At 55.5% G+C, this 18,921-nt stretch overlaps 1 protein-coding gene across 4 annotated transcripts in view; it reads right to left on the bottom strand.

Annotated features, from left to right (window-relative positions):
• Positions 1-18,921, bottom strand: part of ALPL (alkaline phosphatase, biomineralization associated) — a 63,504-nt gene that overhangs the window by 11,565 nt on the left and 33,018 nt on the right. For 2 of the 4 annotated variants that reach the window (XM_044237365.1, XM_044237367.1), the window contains exons 2-6: positions 7,821-7,985; positions 3,959-4,078; positions 3,476-3,591; positions 2,163-2,337; positions 1,199-1,374 (exon numbers count right to left, since the gene is read on the bottom strand). In XM_044237365.1, coding sequence (XP_044093300.1) covers positions 1,199-1,374; positions 2,163-2,337; positions 3,476-3,591; positions 3,959-4,078; positions 7,821-7,881 — 648 coding nt within the window. In that variant the 5' untranslated portion in view covers positions 7,882-7,985. Of the gene's footprint in view, positions 1-1,198; positions 1,375-2,162; positions 2,338-3,475; positions 3,592-3,958; positions 4,079-7,820; positions 7,986-18,565; positions 18,675-18,921 lie in introns of those variants that run through there. The other 2 variants (XM_044237366.1, XM_044237368.1) reach the window with 2 other exon arrangements.

The raw sequence follows: 18,921 nt of genomic DNA, 5'->3' as shown, positions 1-18,921 counted from the left end.
TGGGTCTGGGACCCAGTCTCTTTGTCTGGTGGTGGTAGAAACAGGTGAGGGGTAAGGGGGACCTGGGGGCTTTCTCTGAGCCCTCACTGAACTCCCATTTTAGTTTTGGGGAGCTAACATCCCCTTGTGCCCTCTTCAGACCCCAGGCGTGGGTAACAAGAGCCTAAAAAAGGAATAAGCCGGAGGTCCTCAACTAAGGCCATAGCAGGGAACCCCCCGAGAACCGAGGGGACAGTACCTGCACTGTGTGTTCGCACTTGTGCGCACGTGCGCACGTGCTGGCCTGGGGTGGTGAAGCCGGGATTCGGGGCAGGCCTGTGTGGCTTGTGCAGAATGCCACCACCTTCTGAGAACCCACGAGGTGTCGGGCCTTACTAAACTCTAAGTTTATTTAGATCTGGATCTTGCAATTGGCTGACGAGGGAGCCACAAGTCACCAACAAGCCCTCAAAAGGAAGCTATGGAGGGGTGCCTGGGTGGTTCAGTGGGTTAAAGCCTCTGCCTTTGGCTCAGGTCACGATCCCGGATCGAGCCCTTCATGGGGCTCTCTGCTCAGCAGGGAGCCTGCTTCCTCCTCTCTCTGCCTGCCTCTCTGCCTACTTGTGATCTCTGTCTGTCAAATAAATAAATTAATTAAATAAAATCCTAAACAAAAAACATGAAGCTAAGGAGGTTAACTGACCCACGGCCACACAGCCAGCAGGCGGTGGGACAAGGGCTGGCAGCCGGGAAGCTGAACCACGAGCCCTTGTGCTAACCACTGCCCGCTCTGCCTCTGCTCCAGGCTTCCCGGTCGGGGGCTCCAACCTGTGGCTGTCTGTGCCCAAGGGCACATGCAAGACAGGTACAGCCCTCAGACGGCCATGGGTCACCCCTACCTCCCCATTTTGGGGGGGCGGGTGGGCGAGGGGGTGCTGGTGGAGCCGTGCTGGATCCCCACTTATAGGATAATCCCTGGGCGCCTGATTCTTGGGGTGTGGTGGCAGCCACACCGGGGCTTAGCCCTCAGCCCCACCGCAGAGAGAGCCTCCAGGGCTTCCCTGCCCCGACCGCAAATCCCCTAATGGGCTGGGAGCCTCTCAGGTGTGTGGGGCGCCAGGCCGGCCGCTTCTCCTGAGCCAGCAGAGGCCGGAGGCCCGTCAGAGGCCCCGCCTCACAAGCCTGCCCGTCCCAGAGCGGCCCGCACCCACAAACTCGCCTCGATGTCCTTGACGTTGTGCATGAGCTGGTAGGCAATGTCCTTGCAGCCCTGGCTCAGGGCCTCCGGGGGCATCTCGTTGTCTGAGTACCAGTCCCGGTCCGCAGAGTGGGCGTAGGCAGCACTGGGGGTGGCGTGGTTCACTCTCGTGGTGGTCACAATGCCCACAGATTTGCCTGGGGTGTGGGAGAGGACGGTTGGCGTCGGCTGGGGATGGGGCGCTCCAAGCTGTCTTCTCCTTCCCTTTCCCGACTAAAGACTGGCCTCCCATTCTGTTCCACTGACTGCCGGGGCCTCAGTCTCGCCCCCCAGTCCTGTGGGGATTGGTGGGGGGGGAACGGTGGGCTTCCGAAGACCCCCACAGCACAGCTCAGACTTTGCCTCTGTGGCCCTCCCCCCTTGACGGCCCTTGAGCTGTGAGCACCTGGGCGGGGGTCCTTCCCTCCATCATGCACCTGCAGGAGCCCCTGCTACAGGAAGCCCCCCCACCGCGTGCCCTGCAAGAACACAGGGTCCCCCCTAAAGGCTCTCAGGTGGTGTGGCTGTGTCACCTTGTTAGTCGATCTCATAAGTTCCCGGGACACCAAGCAGGAGAAGAGCCCCCACTTCCAGGGAGGAAGGGACAAGCAGACCCTGATCTCCCACGGGGCCAGCGCCAGGCTACGTTCTATGTTCTTCACCTTCCTCACACCGTTCCTATGAGGCGGCGATGTTTTCATGCCCATTTTATTGTCAAATAAATAGACTCGGAAATGAGCTGGGACAGGAACCCACATCTGAGCCGGCCCCTAAGCCACTAGCCTTCCTGCTCATGGACGAGATTCCACAATATCTCCTAGGTTCCCAGCCATGGGATGGAAGAGCCCTGGAGAGCATCTTTCTCTGTTCTCTCCCCATTCCCCAGTGGGGCAGACCGAGGCCCAGACCAGTCATAGAGCTGGGCCCCACTCCCTACCCCACTCACCGGCATCCTTGGCCCAGCGCAGGATGGAGGTGACCTCGTTCCCCTGAGTCGTGTTGCACTGGGTACGCTGGGTCGCTGCGCTCACCCCTACAGTGCCCTCATTGGCCTTCACGCCACACAAGTAGGCAGTGGCCGTGCCTGCGCTGTCAGGGACCTGAGCATTGGTGTTGTACGTCTGCGGGTGGAAAAGGAGCGTCAGGAATTGGCCAGGCCTTGCTGCTGGCCTCCACCTCACCCCCACTCCCACCATGAGGACTGGAGCATGAAGGAGATAGAGAGGCCTCCTGTGTCCTTAGCCAAGCCCTGCTACCTCCCAAGGTCCCCCCTGAGCCAAAGTATCACTTAGCCGCTTGCTTTCTGCCCCCACACCCCATGCCCTGGCAGCCAGGGTGGCGGGAAGGGGCAAGTGCAATCTTCCAACATGCAGGGGGGGTGGGGGCTGGGTCACTTGGGCCTCCCTCCGGGTCTGGGGCTGCGGGAGCTAGCAAGGGGGCAAGGGAGGCAGGTGAGTCCTAGAGATGGGAAAGGGAGAGGGGTGTTCTTGAAAAAGTGACATGGGGGAGGCTGAGGCAAAGGGAGGAAAAGATGGGGGGAGCAGGATCTAGAATGGGGAAAAACCTCTAACTGAGACCCTGGCGCTGTGTGTGCCTGCCTGCCTTCCCCACTAGGCTGAGAACTGCATCCCGGCTCCTGCCAATGCCCCGGAAGTGAGCCCCAGGCCTGACCCAGGATGTCCAGAAGACCTTCATTACATTAATGTCCCCATTGCCACCCTCGCCGCCCCCACCAGAGACCCCAAAAACAAGAGCTGCCATCACTAATCGAATTCACCCGGAGGCCCCTGGGGATGGAACGAACGCAATAGGACCAGTGCAGAAGCACATAGGCCACGGGATTCCCCAGACAGCAAGGAGGAAGCAGAACAGCTCTGCAGTGGTGTTGGAAGTCAGAAGGGGTCCAGGGAGGACAAGGGATTGGGGGAGAGCTGGGGGGCCTGGTGGCTGCTGTCACATTCAGTTTCTTAGCCTGGACACTGGCTCTACAGACAGGCATAGTCTGAGATAATGCAAGCTGCCCGCTGGGGCACATGCACTTTCCCTATACAGGTTATACTTCCATAGACTTTTAAACCAATGACTACGACCCTCAAGATCAAGTCTTGGCAAGCCGCTGTTGCTATCCGCCCTTCACGGTGGGGCCACGGAGACCCCAGGAGGGCCAACTGCCTTGCCCACAGGCCCGATTGCCCTGCCCTTCCTCGGTGCGGCCAAGCTGAGAGGTGGGAGGCCTGGGCCTGAGCAGCTGGAGCTCACCTTGGAGAGGGCCACGTAGGGGAACTTGTCCATCTCCAGCCTGGTCTCCTCCCCGGGGTAATGGTGCAGCTGACCCTTGAGGATACGGGCGGCCGTCACCGTGGAGACACCCATCCCTGCGGCAGGGGAAGGGGGGACTCAGTCTCTCAGGCTCCCTGCCCCTCCACCTCCGGCACCACCTGCCCTTCTCTAGTTTGGGGCCAAGGCTGGCTGGGGTGTGGGCAACAGAGCACGGGGCTCTACAAATTTGACTCTGTGGCCCCTTTCTCTCACCCTTCCCAGATCCTCAGGAACTGCCTGGCAGAGCAGACAAGACCTCCTGGGTCCACAGCCTGCCCCCTCCCCCATCCCTTTAAACATCCCCCCATCCCTGGGCCCCAGCCTCTTCAACACAGCCCCCTCCACCGCAGCCTGGTTCCCTGAGCCCCTACTGAGGTGCCTGCACCCAGCTGTGTCCTCGCCCCCCACCCCCACTGGTCTCACCATCTCCCAGGAACATGATGACATTCCTAGCCACTTTGGTGTTGAGATTTTGAAGCCTGAGGGCATACTTCAGGGTCTGCTGAGCTTGGTCTCTCCAATACTTGGGGTCTTTCTCTTTCTCTGCAGAGACAGAGAGACAAGAGTTATCTGGCAAGGGTGGGGGCAGCTTTTCGTCCCCAGACATTACGGATACCCCAACTTCTCATGCCTGAGGGTAAGGCAGCCTGGACTTGGCAGAGGGAGCCAGAACTGTCTGCCTCCACCAGCCACCGTGTGGTCTGTAGACCACCTAGGTCAGCCCAAGGCTCAGAGATGTCAATCAATGTGCCCAGGGCCGCACAGCTCTGGCTCTGCTCCCCAGAACCTGCGCTGCTTCCTTCCACCCAGTAGAGAGACATTCTGCTAAGGCAGCAAATGAATTGTGCAAGCACAATTAGAAGGGTAATGTTTAATCTGTTCAAGAAAACAAACTACTTTCACCTGAAGGAGTCCCCAGAGGTATCCAGCCATCAATTATAAACTCTGCCTGGCTTAGTCATTAAAGGCAGCAGAAACCTGAGTTAGCAATAGCATTGACTGCAGTACTGGAAAGCAAGATTGCCCTTTGTTTAACGAATCGGATTTAAAGCAGCCACACACAATCTCACCCCTGTTAGGAGACATTAGCAAAGAGGAGGGTGTTCACTGTCCCTGGTCTTGAGAAAAACTGGGAACCAGGAACGCTCTTCTCCTCCATCCCCAACTCCCTACCCTGTCCCCCCGCCCCCCCCCCGTGTGTCCAGCAGTCAATCCTTCAATGGAAAGAACACAGTGGCAGTGCCTGACAGACCTCAGTGACAACCACAGCTGTGCCAAGGACCCCCCTGGGGGCAGGTCACACCTCCCTAACCTCCATTTCCTTCCCTGTCAAATGCATTTATTTATGTAGATTCCTCTCAAGGTCACTGTGCGGACAGGTTCAATAAATGCCTTACTGGACCCCCCAGGAGATCACCAACCAGCACCCGGAGGAATAATTCCACACCAGACCTGGAATCCCTTGTTCCTCCCAGCAGAGGCCACGGGGACTTGTCCCACTGCCCACCTCCTGCCCCCAGCCTCCAGGGCCAGCACTCGTGTGAAGGGCTCTGCTGACTCACAGGGGACCCCCCACCCCGCTGGAGTCTGGGGAGCCTCAGTCCTCCCATCCAGCTGTGTACCTTGAGGCAAATTCCCACCACCTGAGCTTCTGCCCCTAGGAAAATGGGAGTTACAGCTTCCTAGAAGCAGTTTTAGGATTGAGCTCAAGACTCAACAAATGACAGAGCCAGTGGCTTTGACCAGGGCTGGCTCCCATCGCCTTCTGCTTTCCTCCACACCTACCACAGTGGCAAGGCCTGGGTCCAGGAGCTTCTCGGGTCATTTGGGTGCTATCGGAATGGTCTCGATTTACCGGCCCCTCCCTCCCCTAGCCCCAACATCCGAGCAGATGCCCCCTCCCCCCACCCGACCACAGGGGCTGGGCTGACATCAGCCTGCCCTGCCCCCATTCCTTCTTCTTGATGCCAGCTCTGGTCCCACTCTGCCAAGCTCCCAGCTCTGGATGCTCCCTGGGAGACCCGCGAAGACTGGTGAGAGCCCTTGTCTTTTCCACCAGTGCCATCCCCAGGGCCTGACCCGGAGAAGGGTTTGGTGCGTGTGAAACTGACTTCATTGTCAGAGGAATGGCCTCAGCAATCCCGTCGGCCTTGGACAACAGAGTATCAGGAGGCCATTGTTTCTAGAGAACATTACAGGACACGCACAAATGCTCAGAATATAATGCTAGGAGAAGAGTACTTATCAGTACATACTGTACAATTCCATGTACACAAAGTTCCAAACAGGCTCGATTCATGTACGGTGGCAGGAGTAAGTCTAGGTCACCACCTTCGGCTGGGGGGCCGAGGGGCGGGCTTGGTTGGGGAGTGCATACAAAAGCCCTTTCTGTCCCATGACTGGAAATGTTCCCTCTTCATCTGGTGGTGGTTGCGTGGGCATAAAATATGTCAAAACCTAGGAAGCGATACATTTTGAATTGGTGCACTTTACTGTAAGTGATACCTAATTTAAAAAAAGGGGGGGTGCCTGGGTGGCTCAGTTGGTTAAGCAACTGCCTTCAGCTCAGGTCATGATCCTGGAGTCTCGGGATCGAGTCCCACATGGGGCTCCCTGCTCAGCGGGGAGTCTGCTTCTCCCTCTGACCTCTTCCCTCTCATGCACTCTCTCTCTCAAAGAAATAAATAAAATCTGGGGCGCCTGGGTAGCTCAGCAGATTAAAGCCTCTGCCTTGGGCTCAGGTTATGATCCTGGGGTCCTGGGTTCGAGCCCTGCATTGGGCTCTCCGCTCAGCAGGGAGCCTGCTTTGTCCTCTCTCTCTGCCTGCCTCTCTGCCTACTTGCGATCTCCGTCTGTCAAATAAATAAGTAAAATCTTTGAAAAAAAAAAAAAGAAAGAAAATCTTTAAGAAAATAAAAAATAAGAAATAAAAAAATAAAAAGAGGAGACCATGTAACACCACTACACGCTCATCAGAACGGCTAAAAGGGAATAAATACAAAAGACGTTCAACTGCTGAATATCTGAAGATTTCTCACATTGTTGCTTGTCCATCTTTTCACTTTTCATCCCTCTGTCTACCTTTCACTCGGGCGGGCTGTGAGTGTTGAGAAAGCAGGGACGTGGTCCCACAGAGCGACTGCAGGTCCCCAAGGATCCACACTGAAAGGCATCATGGGATCACAAAAGGGAGCAAGGGCCTGAGACTCTGGCAGCTCCGGTTCCACCCCCAGTCCTGACGGGCTGTGTCACCGGGGGAAGCGCCAGTCAGTCCCTTCCCTGCGCCCCAATCTCCCCACCTGTTGAAAATATTCTTCCCAAGAGCACTCACTCCCTGTCTAGCACTGACTGTACTGCGTGATTCCCACAACGGCCCCTAAGGAGGAGGAATTCCTGTCTCCACCGGACAGGAAAAGAACATCCCCAGGATAGACTGATCCGAGGGGGGGCTCCCCTCTCCCACTGGGGCCGGGGCTGGGTGCTGAGGGGTCAGATCGGATACAGATCTGGGTTGATAATGCGCATGGGTTACTACAGAAGCGATACAGAAAAACGAGTCTTGAGAAATGTGAGCACCACTCTGAAAGGCCCAGTCTTTGCGGAGTTCTCAATTTACAGCGTGAGAACCGGAAACTGAGGAGTTAACATAAACACCTGTCTAAAATGTGTTGGAGAATCAGAAACACTTCCCTGTGAGTCGCCAGTAAGAAACAAAAAAACGAGGGACGCCTGGGTGGCTCAGTGGGTTAAGCCTCTGTCTTCGGCTCAGGTCATGAGCTTGGCGTTCTGGGATCGAGCCCTGCATCGGGCTCTCTGCACAGCGGGGAGCCTGCATCCCCCCCACCCTCCCCAACCCTCTCTGCCTGCCTCTCTACCTACTTGTGATCTCTCCTTCTCTATCAAAGAAATAAAATCTTAAAAAAAAAAACAACAGAAAAGAAACAAACAAAAAAATGAAAGAAAACTTCTGTCGATTTCACCAGCAAAATTTAGACCACCAGGGAATGTTATCACCATGGAGGAGTGTTAAGTAGACAAAAGCAACAGGAGACTTAACATTCCAAGACTTGGAATATACCCCCATTAAGGAACAGGATCTAAAGAGAAAAGAGTGGCCTAACAGTAGCACGTGCAACAGCAGAGCTGGGATCTCCTGCTCTGGAAACATGTGTTTCCAGCTGTTAAAGCCTTTGAATAGTTCTATGACCCTGAACAGAGACATCACCCTCCTCCTATCCCACCCACACTGGGGTTCCCCACCCTTCTGCCCGGTCCTCCAGCTTACCTGGCACCAAGGAGTTGGTAAGGCAGGTGCCAATGGCCAGCACTAAGAAGGGAGAAATCATGGTGCCCTCTCCAAGACCGGCTTTCTCTCCAGCCCAGAGGTATGATCAACGTGGGTGGGAGGGGATGGGCTGGCAGTGGTCAGATGTTAATTGATGTGCCGATCCTAGAAATTAAAGGGGAAAAAAACCACGTGAGCTCCAGCTCTGGAATTCATTCGTCCATTCATTTACACATCCGCTAATTCATTCCTTATTTGTTGAGCACTGATCACCGGCCTCGCATGGGGCTTGGCGGGGGCTCCGACCCAGGCAGTCCCTCTCTCCAGAAGCTTAATCACGCAGTCATGTAAGTATAATGAACCCCACGCTGCAAAGCGGTTCCTTCTCCATTTCCCAGGTGAACCCCCACCTCCACTCCATCTGGAACCCGGAACCCAGAGTTTGGTCTTCCTGTGTAATGCTCCCCAAACCACAGCATGCACCAGAAATCTCTTAGAGGAAGGAATAGGCCCAGGGTCCACCTGCCCTTGCCCAAACTCCCGAGTTCATTTCCAATGAGCTCCCAGGTCAGGCTGCTCCTGCTCCCAATTCTGACTAGTCTACAGCCTTTTAATGACCCGTGTCCCGAGCCCATCAGAGACAAAACAGAGTCCACCCTTTCTTACAGGGACAACCGCACTTGCCACATTCTCTTCTAGAACTTGGCATTTATAGTGAGATATAAAAGCTATCGGGAGTGAGTGACACACAGGATGTCTGGCTGCTAAGACTGCCCGTTTCTGGGTGGTGACATTTCAGTGACTTGACTGCCTTTTCACTGTCTTTTTTGAATCTCCCAAATTTTCTTCTGTGTTGAGATGTTACCTTTATAATAAAAAAAAACCTGTTACACACACACACACACACACACACAGAGGAAGGAAATACACCAAAACATTAGCTGTGGTCTTTTCTGGGCCAGGATGATTTCCTCTTCTTTTTATTTTATATATTTTTAACTTTTCCACATTGCTTAAAATCAAGCACGTATTCGATGGCATCAGAAAGTTTCTAAATTATGGTCATGCATCAGAATCACATTTGCAGCTGAGAAACGTACTAACCCTATTGTGTGTAAATGTTGCTGGAAGAGGAGAGATTTCAACTGCAACAGTTGCACAGGAAAATGTTATTTCCGTCAAAACCGAGATAAAAATGATTACTCCGTTTGGTGTATGTACCAATGGTGGTGATGTACACTTTCTGCCGTTGAGTGTGGTGTCAGATAAGAAACCACACTGCCACTAGCAAAGGCGATCTTGATTCAACCTTAAAAATGTGTGCGCTTGGGGCACCTGGGTGGCTCAGTGGGTTAAGCCGCTGCCTTCGGCTCAGGTCATGATCCCAGGGTCCTGGGATCGAGCCCCACGTCGGGCTCTCTGCTCAGCAGGGAGCCTGCTTCCTCCTCCCTCTCTCTCTGCCTGCCTCTCTGCCTACTTGTGATCTCTGTCAAATAAAATAAATAAAATCTTTAAAAAAAAAAATGTGTGCGCTGGGGATGCCTGGGTGGCTCAGCTGGTTAAGAGTCTGACCCTTGGTTTCCCTCAGGTCAGGATCTCAGGGTCAGGAGATGGAGCTCTCTCCCTCTCCCTCTGGCCCTCCCCCTGCCCACCTGCACACATGCGCACTCTCTCTCTCCCCCTCAAATAAATAAATCTAATGGCAAAATTACACACTGCATTTCAGTGCCCAGAGGTGAGGGCTCACCGGCACCTCCCACCCACAAACACCCAACGTTCACCAAAAGCACCAAATGGCACCCTTCCCTTATGCTTTTCCAGCCCCTTCTACATTCACCTGGCTCTTTGGTGGGGGGCAGTGGGGCAGGCAGGAACTAAAAGGAAACACTACCTCTGACATCTACCAGCACTTTACTGAGAGGTATGACTTCTGATTTCTTTTTACTCTACCTTTTTAAAAAAAAATTTTTTTTTAAGATTTTATTTATTTGAGATAGAGAGAGAGCAGGAGTGGTGGGGAGGGGCAGAGGGAGAAGGAGAAGCGACTTCCCACTGAGAAGGAAGCCTGATGTTGGGCTCAATCCCATGACCCTGCGATCATGACCTGAGCCGAAGGCAGACACAACTGACTGAGCCACCCCGGCGCCCCTTTTTCAAATGTTTCTAGAGTAAACCCTCACGTCAGAAAGAATGCTATTAAATTGATAAGCAATATCAATACATCACAATATTATTCCAAGAGCTTAAAAACTGAAGTCACCTCTTCTAGGAAGCCTTCCAGTTGGCCACTCATTCCAGGATGCTACCTCTGAACTTCATACAATCTCCATCATTGTGGGCATGTCCCTGTTTTGAAAGTAATCCTTTTCTGGTCATTTCCCTCACCACACTGGGATTCTCTACAAGCTGGGACTTTGCCTTGTTTGTCCTACTCCAGTGCTTGACAGTATTGGTAAATATTGACATCAGTTGAAAGCCAACGCTCCAAGGAGGGAGGTGGGGGAAGGGAAGAATCACCCCCAAATCCTTCCTTTGTGTGTGGGGAAATGCACTCATTGTCAAGTTCATGGGGCAGAACTAGAGTATCCATTCACTGCTGAGGGCTGCAGATTGGTACAATCCCTTTGGAAAACTAGGAGCATCTACCAAAGCTGAAATGTACATCCGCCTTCTGACCCATCTATCTCCAACAGAAACGCACACGTGTGTTCACCAAAAGACAAGCAGGAGAACACTGGCATCAGCACCGTCGGTCATGGCCTCAGAACAGCTCCACCTCCAGCAGGATGGAAATATGCTGTGTGGGTTCCCAGAAGGAAATCTACGCAACAGTGAGGACGAATGATTGACAACTCCGCCCAAAAACATGGATGGATCTTGCCAAGGTAAGGATGATGAGAGGAAGTCGATCCAACAGTACGTAGAGAGTAATTCCCAAGATACAAAGTACAAGGACAAAGCGAGAATTTAGAAGATCAAGATCAAGGTTGCACTTGGGGGCGTGGTGACTGGAGTGGGCACAGGGGACTTGGGACTGATCTGCGGACTAGTTCCATGGGTGGATTCCATCTGAAATGTATGTATAATATATAATGATGTAGAATATGAACGCTTTTCTGCATGAAGGCATGTATGTTCTATTTCAAGCTCTCTAAGAGCTTAGGTAAACAATCTGCAAACACAGACAGAAGGCAAATGACCGGTGCATTGCCCGTTGCTATTTATGAAGGCTTCCACCATGACGTCTCACCAGGAAGTCCTACAGTGGACAGAGTGGGGCCAAATTCTCCTCTGTAGGTGAGAAAACCAAGGCTCATGATAGTTCACCATGTACCAAGAAACAGGACTTAATCCTCTACACGTTAGGCCCAATACAAACAAGGAAAGAAGGAAGAAGAAAAGTCAAGGGTGGCCCCAGGAGATCTGAAGGCCACGTGATTATTCTTGTTTGATTCTCTTCTCTGTCCGCTTGATGCTCTGGGAGAGTAAACACCATTTTCCCCATCATTGGATCCCCAACCCTGTGCACACAGGGGCAACTCTGTAAATGTTAACTTAATGAAAAGCTTCAAGATTCAGGCTGGAATGCTCTGAATTTTGGCCCCAGGGATGTGGTCTTGAGACAGACAGGTGGCTTCTCCTTGTACTTCCTCCCACTGCCACTGCCTGAAAAGGAGAGGGGGCTGAAATCTAGGAAACCCTTTGGAAACAAGAGTCTCCTCTGCTGGTTCCTCTCTTGGCCCCACCCACCCCCCACCCCCAGAGGCTCCAAGCCTACTCTCTCGAAGCCCTGGTGATGGGCTTGGTGGGGCCCAGTCTGGGGCTGCAGGGGCCCCGGCTGCCCACCACCCTCTGCCAACGCTCTGCTAGCTCAGAATGGAGCCTCTGAGTGTGTGCCAGCCCCACTGTCCCCCACCTCCCAGCTCTGCCAGGCTCCCAGCTACGTGTTCTGATTACTCATGGCAAGCACGCAGAAGCCCTAACTGGGCTCTGGCCCTGCCTGGAGAAGGAGCAGCTACTTGGCAGGTCAGGAGAGAGAGCAGGGGGGCTGAGCCTTGGCCCTGAGGACTGACTCAGCATCCTGGGGTGGAGGGCATGGGAGCCCCTTGGAGCCAGGCAAAATGCCAGTCCTGGAAGGCTGGGTCTCAAAAGGTCCAGGGCAACTGACAGCTACAAATCACGAGCATTTCTCGGGCACTCACGTGGTACCAAACATTGTGCTAAGTTAAGTATTGATATCTGTGGTCTTGCTTAATCTCTCACAGCAAGTGTCATTAGCCTCTTTTACACTTTAGGAAATGGAGCAAAGGATCTAGCGAGTTCGTGGCCAAGGGCGATTCCATCCCAGGCTGAAACTCAGCCTCTCTGGGCCTTGGTTTCCCCACCACGGAGGGCGAGAGAGACCAGTGCCCAACCCCTTCTCTATCCCACAGGAGCGAACTGTAGCCAAATGAGTTTAGGGCAGGAGAGCTGGCAGGGAAGGGAGTATGGCCCAGTTGAGTTCTCCTACCTGAGTGGCCTGGCCAGGCGGCAGGTGAAGAAGCAGAGGAGGCTCAAGGCCAGGGTCAGGAAGAGGAGGCTGAGGACCGCTGTGAGGACCATGCTCAGGGTGGGGGACACAAGAGCCATCTTGGGGCAAAGAGGGCCCCACAGAGCACCTTGTAAACACCCAGGCAGGCTAGCCTTGGATGCTCTCTGCAATGCCCTGGGTCAGTGGCTGTGACCTGGCTTTGTTCCTTGGGGTTAATCTTTTGGGGATTAACCCAGGAAGGATGAACTGGGAGGGGTGGGGGTGGGGGAACCGCCCATGAAGCTCCCCTCCCCCCCAAGCCAGGCCTTCCCTACCCTGATGCCTATTCATTCAACTTTGTTCATTCTTTCTTCAGTCCCCAGCATTTAGTGAGCACCAGCTGTGTACCTGGCTCTGTTCTAGGTACTAAGGATTTGTTGGCGGAACAAGATAGACTCAGTCTCTATTCTCTTGGAGATCCCTGACCAGCCAGGGTAAAAAGAGCACCTACTACTAAGCAGCTGCCATCATGCTGGTCCTCCCCCACCCCCACCCCCACCCCCGGCCCCGTGGGATAAAAGCACAGAAGGAAGGGAATCCTCAGCTGGCAAAGGCCATGATCCGTGACTCCTCTGAAGCAGCAACAGTGGCTGTTCCACCCCATTTACAAGCCTGGGAACGAGATTGCACTGAATCTGCCGAAAAGGGGGAAGGGATGTCCAGAATAAGAGGAACTGTTCTTATGGAGCACCCACTGCCTGCCTGGCCCCATGATGCGCATCAGCACCCCTGTTTACAGATGAAGCAAACAGGAGCTCAGAACAGCCTGTCACCCCAACCCCTGCACTGCCCCAGAACTGGGAGAGCACCAGACCTGCAGGACAGCGGCCTTCAGTAACATCAACCAGCTAACCCCGCAGAGCCCGCACACACAGGCTGGAGCAGCTGAGCTACCACCGCCTGCCTGCAGGTCCCTTTCCATTCCGGAAAGGAACCCGGTATCGATCTCTCTTGGGTTCCAATAACATCTCATCAAGCCAGGATGGGCTTAACAGTTCCCGTCTTACAGACTGGAAAACCGAGGCTCAGAGAAGTGAAGCCACTAGACATAACCAGAGCCCAGACATCACCTGCAGTGTGCTTTTGAGACCAGGCCTTGTCCAGCTGTAACTCCGGCCACCTGGGACCCCTCACACTCCATGGTACAAAACACTCAAGGTCAGGGGAAGAGGCGTTTACCCTCTCACGCTAAGTGGTCCCCTCTTTCTGGTCCCACAAGGGCCACTAGGCTCGTCATGAAGATAGGAAATCCAGGCGTGTGACTCCATAAAAGCCTTTTCTTTCTCAATAGGCCCTTAACTCAGACTGCATCAGACCAGCACAGCACACTAGGGACATGAGCAGCGTTGGTTTATGGGCCCCCATGACAGACAGGGAAACTGAGGCTCATCAGTAAAGTCATCTGGCCCAGCTGTCACAAGGCCAGCACTGTCTGGGTCAGGCCCCAGCGCACCACCCCCCAACCCTGAGCTCTGAGACATTGGGTCAGTCCCTGTGGCCCTGAGCCTACACCCATCACCCACTCCGGAAAGCACCTGTGGTGTGCCAGACACTGAGTGGGACACACCTGACCTCAGTCTTGTTAGCGAGAGAGCTGGCTCATTTGTCCCCCTTCCCAGGCAAGGGAAGGAAGGCCTGGGCAGTAGTGGGAGGCGGGGCGGATACGGTGGTGGAAATGATTCAGGCTCACATAGATGGAAAGTGCTGACCATGCCCTGCACAGGACCCCTCAAGGAAGCTACCAGAAGGTCACCCCTGCTCCAGGTTCCCTCCCCCACAGCTCACCCAGAGACCCTCCCTGCCAGCTCCCCGGGGCTGGGACAGCTCTAAGTCTCCCCCACCATCCAGCCTCCCAAATCAATAGGAGACCGGAAGAGGGTCACCTCTTGCTCCCTGGCCTTCCCAGGCCAGGCCAGAGGGCAGTGATTTGTCCTTAGGGAGCCTCCTGGCTGGAGGTCACAGCCCTGGGAAATCTAGGCTGAGGAGGTCCTTTGAGCAGACTTCCCTAAACCAGGCCACAAGAATCACTTGGGGGTGAATGGGGGGCGGGGAGGTTAGAGAGTTCTACTCCCAAGTGGTTTCCCGGGGAGGGGGACAGACTGGGAAAAAGTATGAGAGTGATGGACGTGTTCTTTACGGTGACCGGGAGGTATTAAAAGCGTGTGTTTGTGTATCTGTACAACTCCAGCTGGGGCCTAACAGCCCTCCCTCTGCCTGTATCCCCAGGTGCTGAGGACCTGATGAGCTTTGAGTGAAGGGGGCACAGAGAAAGCAAAGGGTGTGGCTGATTCAAATTTAAAAGGAGATTAAAGAGACACACCAACCCCCAAATTCCCATTCTCCCCCCAGGACATACCGAGTCATTCTGTGAGTAGACTGTCCCACTGCCCAGATGGGAAGACTGAGGCCGAGAGAGCCAAGACTTACCCCGGTTGCCCAGCTCCTCCTTCCCCACAGGGAACAATCAGAATCAGAACAGGCGGAAGCCAGCGCCCTCTGGGCTGTCAAGGGGGGGCCTTCCTGGCTCTTTGAAGGAGCTGTGGCCACAGGAATTGCTGCGTTCCCTGAGCTGCCAGCGGGCTGGGGACCGGGGTGGGGGCTGGGGGCCTGCTAGAGCACCAAACTGGGCTGTAGCAGCTCCCCGGGGAGGAACATTTCAGCTACAGGGTCAGAGAGAGGGGACATGGAATCCCTCTCTCAGCCAAGCCTGGTGTCCCTGGCAAGCCTTGCTGGCCCGGACTTTATTCATTCAGTGACATGGCTTATTTATGGCTTCCATGAAGCAGCCTCTGGGTGCAGGGCTCAGGAAGGAATGTGTGGCTGTCAGAGTGGGCTGCAGGTCAGACCCAAGGAGGGACTTCCCCAGAGGGCAGTTGGCCAGATGCTGGGGACAGGCAAGGCTCAGCCCTCCAGCAGCCGACAGCACTCCACGTGAGCAGAAAACAGATGTGCGAGTGCCCGGGGAAGCACGGGGTCATCCGGCTGCCAAGCCATTGCGTCTTTAAGGCTCAGCTGAGACACCAGCTGTCCCCGGAGCACTTCCAGTCTCATCATCTCTGTACACAGTGTTCCCTGGTCTAGAATGTTCCCTGCTATCCGCTCCATGAAGGCTTCCCATCATCGTTCCACCTTGATAGCTCTGCAGAGTTGCCCCACACCCCTGCCTCAGCCCAGGCAGTGGTTATGTCTCCTCTCCAAGCTCCCAGAACCTGGGGCGCTCAAGACCTTGGTCATGGTTACCCCTATCAGAGCCTCAGAGAGCCACTGGTTGTGGCCCCTTCACCACAGCATGAGCTCTGCTGACGGTGGCAGCCCCGTGGCTGGCAGAGCCAGGTGCACAGCTGGGCGGCCAGGGGGTGTCGGCAGGTGGGTGAGAGGGTGGTGGGGTCCAGGGGGGTGAGTGGCCGAAGACACAGCCCAGCAGCAGAAGAGCGAGCCCCACTGCCAGGCCACGGGGCTCAGACCCTGCCTCCGCCCCTCCAGCTGGGCAGCTAAGGGCCACCAGCCCCAGCCCTCTGTGCCTCGGGCTTCTCATCCGCAAAGTGGGAGACCAAGACAAACCACAGGGTTGTTGTAAGGACTGCAGGAGTTAACAGATGGACCGGCTTAAAACAGACCACAGGGCAGGGGAAGTGTTCGGCTGACTGCCAGCCGGAGTGGCGGAGGACGGATGGACACACAAAGGACGGGCAAGGAGAGGGGCACGTGAGGGTTGGGAGCAGAAAATGGACTGGCCGTTCTCTGCTCACTCGGCCAGGCAGCCGGTCACCCTCAGGGCTTTCCCACAGTCCTGCTTGTCTGGAAGGCCCCACCAGAGGCTGGCTGCAGGGTGCTAATGTGGCGGGAGGAGGGGTATTTAGTGAAGGGAAAGGGAGTGAGGTTCCAGTTCTTCGAGTCAAAGGGTTTCCACGTCTCCATGCGGGAGGAGACAACCCACCACGCAGCCTGACATGCTCTTTTCCTCTTGAAGGGGAGAGAGAGCTCAGCTCAGCCTAGTCGAGAGCACGTCCTGCGTGTCCCTGCACACGGACATGCCAGTCCATCCTACAGGTAGGGATGCTGAAGCTCAGGGTCTGCCACTTGCCCGAGGCCACACTGCGGAGCTGGAATCAGAGGCCCCCAAAGGACCGGGTTCTGGAGCCAAAGCTTTTCTGGGGCTTCCTGGGGCATCTGGATGGTTTGGATGCCACAGACTGGCTCTGTGGGCAGAGGACTGAAGCCAGTCAAGGGCCAAGTAGTTGGAGGACAGCTGCCACGGGGATGGGGGGATGGCAGGACCCGGAAACCCGAGCCTGGGGCCTGAGATGGCTGAGGGCCTGGGAGGTGGTCAAGGATGGCTGCTCTATGGGCACACAGGCTTCCACCATCCCACGGAGAGGACATGGGGAGGGACAGGCAGGGGAGGCAGGTGCTGCATCTCTCCAAGGTGTCCGCCATCCCCCTACTTGGGGGACACTCAGCACCCCTGTGGCAGGAGCCCCTCCGCTACCGGGACACCAGACTGTCCCATCCTCGCTCTCTCCATCAACAACACAAAAAGGAAGGGCCCAGGGAGGGTACACGCCTCCCCAGGGTCACACAGCACACCAAGAGCAGAGACAGGGGTCCACAGAAGCTGGCTCCAATGCGGGGGCTGCGACTAGAAGCACAAGGCAGTCCGTGAGCCTAGCGTGGGCGCCCGGGTCTTGGCATTCCAAACATTAATGATCTGTGTCACCTGAAGAGAACCATTCACACCGAGAGCATTCTAAAAAAGCCCCCAAACCTACTCACAGCCCTTACTCTGCACCAACCATTGTTCAAAGCACTTTACCTCCATCCACTCATTTACTCCCTACCCACCACCTGCCAAGCGAGTACTATTCTTACCCCCAGTCTGCAGGTGACAGAGCAGAAGCACAGAGAGGTTGAAGTCCCTTGCCCAAGGTCACACAGCCCAGCCAGATTTCAACATTCCTTCTGGATGTTTGTCTCCCAGAGCCCAGTGTAAACCCCTAAGCCGCCGGCGAGCCTGGAAAGGAACCACGTCGGCCCCAGCTGCAGCGTGGGTCATTTTGTGTCTGTGGATGAATGGGCCACGTGCAGCTACTAGTGGGCTCGGGCTCCCTACACACCCATCCCATGTCACCCCAGCCCCCAGAGGGAAGGCTTCCTCCTTGTCCCCACGCCCTGTCCCCACTTACAGAACAGAGGTGAGGCGAGGTGACTTACCTGAGGTCAGAGGGTGTGAGCGAGCCTGGACGCAAGCCTCCAGCCTGACCCACCCCACCCCGATTCCGAGGGGTTCCTGGAGCAGGTCCCTGGACCACCCCGGCTCTCCCCACTCCCCACCCTCCCCCTCAAACCCCCGCACCCTGGCAGCCTTCCCCTGGGAGAGGAAGCCACCATCCCACAGCCCCCATGTGGGCCCTGAGAGAGGCCAGACGCTGGGGATGGGGGAAATAGGCAGTTAACTTGTAACCTGCTGGTCAGCGGCCAACACGAGCAGCATCCCCGGGTGGCAAGTGCAGGGGACTCACAAACACCGTGCTGGCGTCAGAGCTGGGAGGACACGGATGTTCCCAGAGATAGTGCGCCGCAGCTGGCCCCGGATAAGTGCGTTCCACACATTCCCAGAGAACCTTCCAGCAAGAGGAGGAGACTCCTGCCCCTGGTGCACTTGCCGGTGACCCCAGGAGGTGGCAGGGCAGGGAGACTGCCTCCCCCCACAGGAAACCTGAGCCCACGGAAGCAAGGGTCCCACCCAAGGGTGCACAGCTCAGCAGAGTCCCCGTGGCTTACAGGTTTCACGACCTTGGGCAAGTCACTTCACTGTCACTTCACAAGTCACTTTCTGGGCCTCAGTATCCTCCCTTGTCGCAGGCAGACCATCACCATGTGTGCCTATGTCACTGTCTTGATTGGAAGCACGAGAATACGATAAACTGGGAGATAAATGCCCAGGGCTTGGCACATTAAAACACTCAATGTTAGCTGGTAGTAACGGGCGGAACGAGCATGCCAGGCCCCGTTCGAGGCGCCTCACATGCACGGGCTCGCCTAACCCGCACAGCAACCCTCCCGTATGTGCCACCATTGCTCCCACGGTACAGAGAAGTTCAGTAACTTGGCCAAGGTCACACAGCTATGAACACTATGGAGATGGAAAGGGAAAGACTCTTAATGGAGCACCTACTATGTGCTGGAGCTTCTGATTCCGCCTTCCAAGGATCCTGTGAGGTGGGAATTATCAGCTCTGGGTCAGGAGACAACACTGAGACTCAGGAAGTAGGAGGGAGGAGCAGGGTCACACAGCCATCGCGTGGGAGAGCTGGGATCTAGGCCAGGGCCCGCTGGCTCCACCGCCAGTGTACTTGCTTCTACCCCCATCCCAGCCATCTGCCAGGACTACTTCCCCCACTGGTGGCAAGACCTGAGGCCTCAGCCACCCCCGGTACAGGGAGCCCTGTAACAGCGTGCCGGGTGATCTCGTTCTGCCTCTCTCTGTGTGCATGCTGGTGTGTCCTCGCAGGAGTGCTGCGGGATATCCCT

This window comes from Neovison vison, chromosome 2, assembly GCF_020171115.1.
Source record: "Neovison vison isolate M4711 chromosome 2, ASM_NN_V1, whole genome shotgun sequence".
Taxonomy (NCBI): Eukaryota; Metazoa; Chordata; class Mammalia; order Carnivora; family Mustelidae; genus Neogale; species Neogale vison.
This window is presented reverse-complemented; position numbering and strand designations above follow the sequence as displayed.